General features: G+C 40.2%; 1 protein-coding gene across 2 annotated transcripts in view; it reads right to left on the bottom strand.

Annotated features, from left to right (window-relative positions):
• Positions 1 to 10,408, bottom strand: part of DCP1A (decapping mRNA 1A) — a 31,599-nt gene extending 21,191 nt beyond the window's left edge. Inside the window, exons 1-3 of one of the 2 annotated variants that reach the window (XM_014307642.2) lie at positions 10,331 to 10,408; positions 9,337 to 9,377; positions 7,405 to 7,532 (exon numbers count right to left, since the gene is read on the bottom strand). In XM_014307642.2, coding sequence (XP_014163117.1) covers positions 7,405 to 7,486 — 82 coding nt within the window. In that variant the 5' untranslated portion in view covers positions 7,487 to 7,532; positions 9,337 to 9,377; positions 10,331 to 10,408. The remainder of the gene's footprint in view (positions 1 to 7,404; positions 7,533 to 9,336; positions 9,378 to 10,330) is intronic. The other variant, XM_031058201.1, reaches the window with a different exon arrangement.
• Between the last annotated feature and the right edge of the window lie 6 nt (positions 10,409 to 10,414).

Below are 10,414 nucleotides of genomic sequence, written 5' to 3' on the forward strand. Positions count from 1 at the left end.
GTCAATGATTTTATGTAGCTGAAATCACTGATTACAAAGACATCTAAAGTGAAGGAAAGGACTGTTTTAAAAGAATTACACAACCATTTCCCATTAGAGGTAGATTTTTATTTCACAGTGAAATCCTTTTTCTTTCTTTACTCACTTTTTTTCCTCCACAAGATACTCAAAAACCTCAAGCAAAGCCCACTCAAAATAATGTCGAGTCATGGCAAAGAGGACAATTATTTACCAAACTTTTTCTGGCCCTTCAACTTATTCCAGGTGTACTTTGTTGGGCCAAAATCCTCAAGCAGTCAGGTACACATCTCATTTCTAGACAAACATCCTTTGACAAGCTGAAATTCTTCACTTTTCTTTCTTTCATTTTCTTTCTTTCAAATAACAGCTGTATTAATTTGGGTGTTTACTTCTTTAGAGGTTCCAGCTTAAGTAGTAGATAACAAAGCTTTTTGAGTCATAAACAAAGAAATCAATGCACAAAAGACATAAGCCAATAAAAAAGCATTTCACACATGTAGCCAATGCTTATGAAATGCTTCTATTAAACTTTGCAGTTTAATACAACTGGATTTTCTGCTGCATAGAAACCTACAAAGTTTCCAGGTTGCTACATGACTGAAGAAGGAGCTCATACTTTTGCACTAAAGAAAAGACTTCATTACCAGACAAACTGCCAAGAGGAGAAAGCTGCTTCAAAAGCATACTTGCTGAAGAAATTAAGATATGGAACTTACAATAATATTTAAATGGGACAAATGATAAAAGTCACACTCAATTCTGCCAGAAACAGGCCTAGACAAGACCACAAGTAGATCCAAATCTCAGTTTGGTGTAAAGTATGAGGCTTTTTTCCACTTTGTACTACTGGCAAGCAATCACAGGGAGTCACTGCAAAGCAATTTTACACAATATCACAAAGATGCACCGCAGATTACAGCTTTGGCATTAATGTAGGTACACAGGCTGGAATGTTCACCTTCCTCTTTCCAAGAGCCCTCCTGTACTGCCAGTGCAGCTCCCTTCCCCAGAAGTGTGTGTCCCAACAGTATTACTATTACTATTTAATACATATTTGCCTATACACTGTACTTCCTTCCATGCATGCAGCTTCAATTAAGAACATCCTTATAGCAAAGACAGAGTTGGCTCTTACCAGCTCCTTTTAAATATGTGATTTTTTGCTATACCCAGCATAAATATTAGCTGAATATTCCTATGTCTGATGGCACCTTTCTACTGCAGTTTTGCAAGAGTTTCATCCAACAGAAGCCACTGAATTTTTCCATCCAGCTTTTCTACACTGAATGCTGGGCAGCATCTTTAGCACTCAAGTAACAGTAGTTTGTAATCATCAGCAGCAATTCTTTCAGTAGGATCCACACTGAATTTTGACACCCCTGGAATAATGAGTAACCCATACCACAGAAAAATCAGGTTTCATAAAACTAAAAGAAGTCATCCATTTTCATAATCTGTGTTCTTCTCTGACATATGTAATTTTTGTTAGAGACACTGACCCATAAATATTTATCTAAACACGTAACACACAACTTCTCCCCAAACTTGTCTGGATCAATCCTTAAAACCTGATTAAAACTGAAATGGGAAACCAAAGAGCTTTTGAGAGAACAGAAGGATTATGGAAGACTTCCTGCTCAAGCCTAACAGCTGAATAATACCAAAAGGAAGGTCTTGGGCTCTTCTATAATCTGGATTAAGAGTGGGAATAGCCAAGTGCCACTGCGAGACAGAAGCTTCATCCTTGCCAACAGAAAATGAAGCTGCATCCCCAAATTGTAGTTTCACTTCAGCTCTTATTTTAAGTAAGCAGCAAGAGGCAGTGTGGCCACCCTCACATTCCCACAACTTTGTTAACCCATTGTGCCCCAAGGGGCCCCTCTCCCTCATGTGAGCTGGGGGTACATTCTTGTCCAGACCAGATCCTTGATCCCATTTCTGCATCAGCTTCACAAAAGGCCATTGGAGCATAAGAGAGCACAAACAAGAAGCTGGGGACACACAGGAAGGGAAAACTTAGAATAGAACTGTGTGCCAGAGGAAGTGCACATGGACTCATCAGCACTGCCAGTTTCAGCAATTCCAGACACTGTCACTCCCTTCCCCCAGGCAGCTTAGCCATTTGTACAAATACATCCTCAACTCATTCAAAGAGATGATTTGTTTAAAACTTCCCTTAACTATCTGGAAAAGCTGGTAGAAGGGAGAGAAAAGTTTTGTTTTACAGGTCCAATTTTGTTGTTGCCATACAATGAAGCAGAACAACTGGAAGTGGAGTTTATCAAACTCTTAAAAGAAAAGGACTTGTATTTTGAAACCCCTCCTATAATGTAACCATGGAAAACAACCCCATCTCACTTCCATAAGGAAAAGCACATATATGCATCATTTTACACCTCAAATAGAGTTTGAGGCAAAATGACATAAAGCTCTCTCTCTTGAAGCTTGTATTTCCTCTAACAGCAATGTCAGCTGAAATGGCACCTCTCCTCAGTCAGTCAGCTCTGTATCACTGACATTCTTCATATTTATTTCCTACATGTAGATATTAGCCTGCCACATAGACTTACAAACCTTTAGAATGAATGGGCAAAGTTCCTCCCTTTCCTGTTTTCACTACCTAAAGGCATTTCACAAATACATCACACAGCACAATCCCAGAAGCAGGAGCACAGAGTAGTTGAGCAGGTGCCAAGCAGCACCCAAGCTCAGGAACACTAACTGCCACCTGAGTATTATATGGAGAGAGAGGGATTGCTTCTTTGCAACCTGAACCACAGAAGAAAACCTCTTGCAGTTAGAGGGCTGTCTTTCAGGTCAAACAATGTATTTTTAGACTGTCTCCACAGTTTTCAATCATTCCCCCCCTCCCCCAGGTTGCATTGCTTCTTCTGCTATGAAGATTAGAAGAAAAGATTCCTTTCTTATCTCAGACTAAACCACTGGGTTAATGTGCTTGCTGGAGAGCCAGGCAGCCTCAGCAATCACAGATATATTACACTTAATGGAACATGTGTGATAAGAGACTTTCCTTACAGCTTTGAAACCAGTCAGGAGCTCTTTGAAACACTTCTAATGCAACTCATTTCTCTTTTGCTGTTCAGAATACAAGTTGTTTTCATCAATAATACAACAAGACCAGAAGACAGCACTTTGTAACTGAGTTTTCCACTCATATGTATAAACCTCTCCAAAATCCATTCTTTTTCTATTACTAACTCTTACCTTGGACAGGAATAAGAAGCAAGGAAGAAAACCACACCACCACAAAAACCCCACACCAAACAAGGACCATTTATTTTAATGCCCAACTTTTATGCTAAACACCTGTCTTTTCTGCACCATGGAAATCAGCCTGTCTGACCTCCCAAGTGAACTGACTTGGATTAAAAATCCTTTTTATCAAGACCAACACCAACGATACAAGGGAAAAGTTATAAATGAGAAAGGCTCAGAAGAATTTTTCCTGCAGACTTCAGGAGGTAAGTTCAATAGTGCTTAAAACTTTGACTAATTTTCCTTAATTATTAAGCAAACTATTAACTAACAGCTCCAGATTCTCACGTTACAGACTGAAAGGAAGTACTGAACTTCAGACTAGACTGTTATTACTGTTACTGGCTGAACTGCATGCATTTTTTAAAATAGAGTTTAGCATGCTTTCCACAAAACACAGACAAGAGAAAATAAGCTTGGGTTCATTAAAAAAAAAAAGTCAATGGTATTCAGTATTTAATGAGCAAATAATCTCAGTTCTCTAAAGAATGTGGATGTGTCCAGAGGGAGAGTTCAACAAGGATCAAATATACCCAGCAATACCTATTCCAGACTAAGAAATAATAAATGGCACATTGAGTGTGGAGTTTAATCTCAAATTTTTTACTTTTTAAGAGTAATTCTAATTTTAAAATATGTTACTGTAAAGTCAAACAATCTCTTTTCAATTTGGTAATTTCTTGATCTGTTTATGTTTGGTGATATTTGCTTTCCTTAATTCTTTATAACAGTGAAAACAAGAATACCTTTTTTCTGTTTACCACTGCAAGTGGTATAATGTCTCACAGTTTCTTAGTCACATTCTTATCATCTTTGTTTTAGGGTCTTATGCCCAACAAAATAAATGGTGTAAGTCTTGGGGCAGCATTATATGCAACTTCTTGCATTTGGTATTCTTTTGGGGTTGGAACCACATTATGTAGACAAAATAATTTTGAGAATGAAAATTCTGGAGCGAGGAAAGATTTCCCCATTAAAAGCTGAAATATGAAAAAGGTAGGATTGGGATGGGGGGGAACCTCACAGAATAATAAAAAGTGATCCAAATGTTTTCCATCATGCTCAGAGAATAGCAAAAGGCAGATACAAGAAAGGTATTGTATCTGCTCTCCTTCCAGAATGCCCATGGAAGTTTCCTTCATCCCCCACCCTGCCAAAAATTGGAGGATTCCCCTCAAGAGCTGTGAAAATCAGTAATTTCCCATAAGAATAAAATGGCAATTACCCAGTCTTGGTCTGAGAGTACAAAAATGCCTCTGTGCAATTGGATAAAGTATCTCATGTCTACAGCTTAACAAAGTAACTTCTGATATGCAGCAAACCAACAATGCCTTCATATAGCAAGAGCATTTGAAGAAATCAAACTACAAAAGAACAGTAAAATCCCACCAAAATATTATGATCTAATGTGACAGGCAAATCATTCTTACAGCCTCCAGCCACGCAAAACCAATGTTTGTAGAGTGCTTGCAAAGTTCCTCACATAAGTCATTAGCAGCTTGGAGCAGGTTACTCACTGTCCCAGAACAGCTCCTGCGCCGCTGAAGACAGAAATGCCAGAAGTCTGATCTGCTGCACAGAACAGACTTGGCCTCATTTTAAGTCAAGACACAATCCCAGAACAAAGTGAAAACATGAAGTTTGTAGGACAGTAGTACCACATTGAATATAAACATTGTTGACATGGAACCTTCCCCAAATGCATGGTGACACAATTTTGCTTTGATCATCTTCTACCATGCCCTGGTGAAGCACAAATCTCTATTTGTTACTGATCCCATTACAATGTAACTACAGAGGCACAAAGTACCTATTTGTCTCTGACAAACAGCACTATTAGCATGATTTTAGGTTTTTACTGGATAGTCTGAGCCATCACCCATGTGTAAGCTAAGGAAACAGAATCAGCAGTTCAATCACTCATAGAGGGTTTCTAATGATGACAGGAGATTTCTTCAAGGACACAGTAAAAGCCACTCTACAAGACACAGGGTTGTGTAAGAGGAAGCTGCTCCTTACACAAACTAGAACTCCATCCTCTTTCAGTCATTAATGGTTCTCAGAACAACTTCACCTTAAGCCATTACAGACACATGACATTAAGCCCTTGGAAATACACATTATAGTAACCACTGGCTTAAACCTCTGATTTGAATTAGTTCCAAAAATGCGAAGGTTTTTCATGCCAGCAGGCAATGAGCGGAAGTGGAGATCCTTCTGCATGAAGAGAATTCGGACAAGAATCCTCTGATCCACCCAGACAAACAAAACACACACGTGTTGAAATTTGTCTGCAAATCTAAATTTGTTTGCAAATTCACAAATACTGTGCAAATAGAGGCAAACAGCTTTGACACAATTCAACCATATAATTTGTTTTCCAACTCTTTCAGAGGACAGAAAATTTAGAAAACCTTATGTAAGGAAAATAATCCAAAACAAAATAGCTTAATGCAAAATGTAAGGGAGTAAGTGATGTGGAAATGATAAGGAATAAAAAGCTTAGATGCCCTTTTCAATGCTTTTAAGCTTGTATTTGAACAAAGTGAACACACTCAGAGGGCAGGAAAACTCATCTGCAGTTTATTTGTGGCACCTGAGAAAATAACTCATGACATACTAATTGCACTGGACATCTTCCATCTGCAATCACTGGAGACAGAATGGGGGAATGAAAGAAAGGATAGTTTCTGACCAAAGTATTTTAAAATGTCAATGGCAAAGAAATAAGAGGAAAAAAAATACTCCTGATTACTTCAGAATGCAATTCCCATATCCAGTCTGTAATTTCTTCCTTGCTGACCTTTGTATGATTTCTTCCCTTCCTTGTACTATTCTATGTCACCTCTATCCTAAACCCATGAGCCTCCCACAGATCTTACACACTTATGTCCCAGAGGAAAAGGAGAGCTTTTATCAAGGAAAACAATTCAGGGGTTTCTAATGAACTCACACACAGCCTGTACCTTCTCTGATTACAACTACCTGAAAGGAGGTTGTAGCAAGGTGCTGCTTGGTCTGTACTCCCAACTAAGAAGTAATGGGACAAGAGTAAATGGCCTCAATTTGTGCCATTGGAGGATTAGATTGGGTATTAGGAAAAGTTCTTCATGTAAAGGGTTGTCAAGCCCTGGTGGAGCCACCACCCCTGGAGGTATTTAAAGGATGTGTAGATGTGGCACTGAGGGATGTGGGTTGGTGGTGGACTGTGCAGCACTGGGTTAATGGTTTGGTGTGATGATCTTAAAGGTATTTTCCAACCTAAAGGATTCTGTGATTCCTTCCCTGAATGATCCTCTAGTCACTGTCACACACCATGGTGATTCCACAGCAGCTCCTGCTTCCTTATACCATCAGCAGTCCCAACAAATGAATCAACTTCTTTCTTCCCTTATGTCACCAACCTCAGAGCTGCAATTCTTTCCTGACACCTTAACGTCCATCTTATCCCTACTGCCTCCATCTACAGCTCCCCTTCTTTGCAAACCAAGCAATCTGCTTAAACACCCAGCTCAACACAGTACTTCTCCCAGTCTGTTGCCAGTAACTTCCCTCACCTCCCAGACTTTTGAACTTACTGATCAGTTTTGATTTTTTTCTCTTTGTGACACTTATGGAAGGAAGACTGCTAAGATTATGAAACAGAGGAGATCATCTGCCTTAGGCTGCTCTTTGCCACCATGATGGAATCTATCCTGCTTCTTACAGATCCCAGAGGTCTTCCACAGGGAAAAAAGGAAGGGATTAACATTTGACTGGTCTATTAGGTACACCAAAGCACAGCCAAAGCAGTGTTCCCATCAAGGGGACATTCTGATGGAGAAGGGAGATTAATTAATGATCTATAGGTTTGATCTAAATGTAAGACCAGAGCAACATTGCACTTTGGTAGTATATTTGCTTTTTACTGAAAGCAGGCAGTAATGATAATATAATAGAACAGCTATTTAAGTAAATTTAGCATTGTAGACAGAAAACATCATCAGATATTTCACTGAAACCCTCCCCATTACATTGTATTTGAAACAGACATCACAGTAATCAGAAGTGATCGAGGTTATAAAACTGAACCTGAAGTTTATTTGGATTAGAGGAAGTTATACTCACAGCTGGCATTTCTGTAGAGCAGAAAAGGTTCATGGAGCTGAAACTCCAAATCTTTATTTACTGGCTCAACCAGGTTGTGCATATTCAGTCGATTCACTATCGTAAAACCATGATAAGGAGAAGCTGACCTATTGTGTCAATTAAAACAAAACCAAGGATTAATATCTTCATCAACAGAAGTCATTTTCTAAAACCAAGTTATGAACTCATCTTCAAATTTCCACTGCTTTATTACGTGAAGCTTGAGCAGCCCTGCAGCTCTCACAGTTGTTTTTCTATGCCATTTCTTGGCATGCCACCTAATTTCAATTTCAAACTACACTTACCTCAAAGCAGGATTAGGATTAACATTACAGTTCTACACTGTTGAACTGCTGAATCAAAGATATGCCTCTGAAAAATCTATTCAAAAAAACTAGGGCAGGTCCACTATTAAAATGCAAATGTATTCAATACTTGACATAAGATCATTTTGAGGCATTTCAGAATTTTTTTATTAGAGGAGAAAAAGCAAACCACTTACACAGCACCATTACCTTACTGCAAATAGACATGACAATAAAAAAGAGCTGCTGTCTTAAATAGCATGAAGTACACTTACAGGGGGAACCACAAACAGTAATTTCCTCCTAAAGGGAGACTCTGGAAATAAGGACTTAACCCAGTGTCCTGAAAGTAAATTATTCAGAGTTGTATTGCTTAGTGAAGCAATTTTTATTTATCTATATTTTTTTCTGGACACCAAGTGGAAACAGAACACTGAGCAAGCACTGAAAGTTCAAGACAGTTTTAGATCTGTTTTCTCTTGCTGCATGAATGTCCTGTCAGCACTCAACTGTGCCTGTAACCTGGTGTATAACCAACAACAGCAGCACAATGAAGGCAGGCTAAAAATCAGACACACTTAGCTGGTAAATATAAATATTTCTGTAACAATGTGGCCACCTTTACCTAATGATTTGCAACAAAAATCTGTCAAGAGCTTCCAAGAACAGGGTAAACAACCATTACCATCACAAGTGAATCTCTTAATGAACCACAGAGAACTTGTTTGAAGTCATCCGCTAGTGACACAGAAAGCTTTTGCTTTGGTTTTTCTTTTGATTTTTTTAAAGTTTGGTTCACTTTCTTACACTAAGTATTTCTAAACTGGGAGCTGAAGTAGCAGGAAGTGGTTACTCAAATCCCTACATAGTGCCAGGATAAAATATTGTAATGACCAAATTCTGACAGTCTGCTTCAGGATGGCTTAAGTCTGCATTATTTCTATTTCTTACCTTCAACAAAGTGTTATGCCACTTAGACTTTTTTATTTGCCTACAATTTAAAACTTGAACTTATTATTGATTTTATGTGCTCATTCTCCTCCTCACCCTTTTTACCTGTCCTAGAGAACTGGAAATTTCTTCCATGGTTTTGAGAGGAAATCAAATAGCCCCTAAAATCAGACACTACAAAATCTCCAGCTTTTGGGCAACTTCATCCATTTACAAAAATTCATCCCATATTCCAGGAGTAAATTAAAACATATTATTTAATTTCTCATCTCTATTGTTTTCATAAGCAGCTTCATGGATTTTAGAAGACAAAGGGAGACTTGGCACTTAACAAACTCAATGCACTAACAAATGCTACTGGATTAATAAAATAAGCTCAATAAACCAGTTTTTGATGTGGGTACATATGTGGCATTCAGGTTTTATGCTTTCTCAGCAATACTTTTAGGGGCTTTTGACAGAGTTATTCACCCATGTGCAGAATTTATTCTTTTTGAGTGAGTACACAGCAGTTAACAGCTGGACAAGCAAAAAATGATGAGTATGAAAGCTGTGCAGGAAGCCATCTGGAGTTTGTTTTCTTAAGGAAAGAAAACAAACATCACCACCACTATATCCCCCCTCCCCCAAAAAACCAACCCAAACCAACCCTTACCTTTTATACACAAATAAGGTCCCTTCTATGTCAGTTTTCTCCTACAAAAAAACCAAAACAAATGCACTTCAGCGATGAGCTTGTTCACACAAGTAGGTTTTAGATAGTGTTTTAATGACAGACTTACAATATTCTTATATTTCCATAAGGTTTGACATCACAGGTCTAAAAATGTGCTCTGCTATTTTCAGAAACTATCAATTATTTTTATTAGAAAGATTAGGAAGTTAAACCTGCTGCCAAAATCCTTTGCTCACGTTCTCTATTTGCCCATGTGATAACACACGGAGTTCCACTGCCTTCCCCTTCTGAGCCTGACAAGGCAGGCTCCAAATATCGCAGAGGCTGTGTTCCAGTTCTGCTCCAAGGAGAACAGCAGAGCACGGCAGGACTGTGGCCATGGCTCTGTGTCAGACTCCAGCTCGCAGAGCAATCCTCCCCACGGCATGGGCGGGGAAAGCTGCTGCAGCTCCAGGGCTGCCCTGACACCGTGGAGTTCCCTGTATTCCCCTTTTTATAGCTCCATGATGAACGCGGCAGTCAAACCAAATTGTGCTTTAATGCAGTGACGAATACTCACATCTCTTAAATTCCCCTCTTCCCCAGTTAGGGCTCTGTGCAACAGGCGCGAGCAACAACAACAAAGTACGATTAAAGAAGAGAAAAAGCCAATGGCCACCAGCAGCCAAAGCGCCCTCCTGCCCCGGTCCGAGGGGGAACGGCGCCGCCTCCCCGAGCGCACACACGGCCTCGCCTCTCCCTCCTCCTCCTCTGCCTCTTCCTCCTCTTCTCCCTCTCCCTCTTCCTCCTCCTCTTTCTCTGCTCTCCCTCTCCCTTGCTCTCTATGTCCTCTCCCCCAGCACAAGGGGGGGAACGCGCCCAAACCCCGAACTCCGCCTGGGCGAGCGCAGCCCCGCGCGGGCCCCGTGCGGGCGCGCCGGGCCAGGCGGCTGCTGGGGCACGGGCACGGCCGGGCCCGCCCCGCCGGACTCACCCACTCGTTGTCCTTGGGGCTGAAGCTGTAGAGCGCGACCTGGCCGGTCACGTCGGCGATGCCGGTGATGAAGGGGTCGTGCCG

The sequence above is a fragment of the Geospiza fortis genome, unplaced genomic scaffold (assembly GCF_000277835.1).
Source record: "Geospiza fortis unplaced genomic scaffold, GeoFor_1.0 scaffold78, whole genome shotgun sequence".
Lineage (NCBI taxonomy): Eukaryota > Metazoa > Chordata > Aves > Passeriformes > Thraupidae > Geospiza > Geospiza fortis.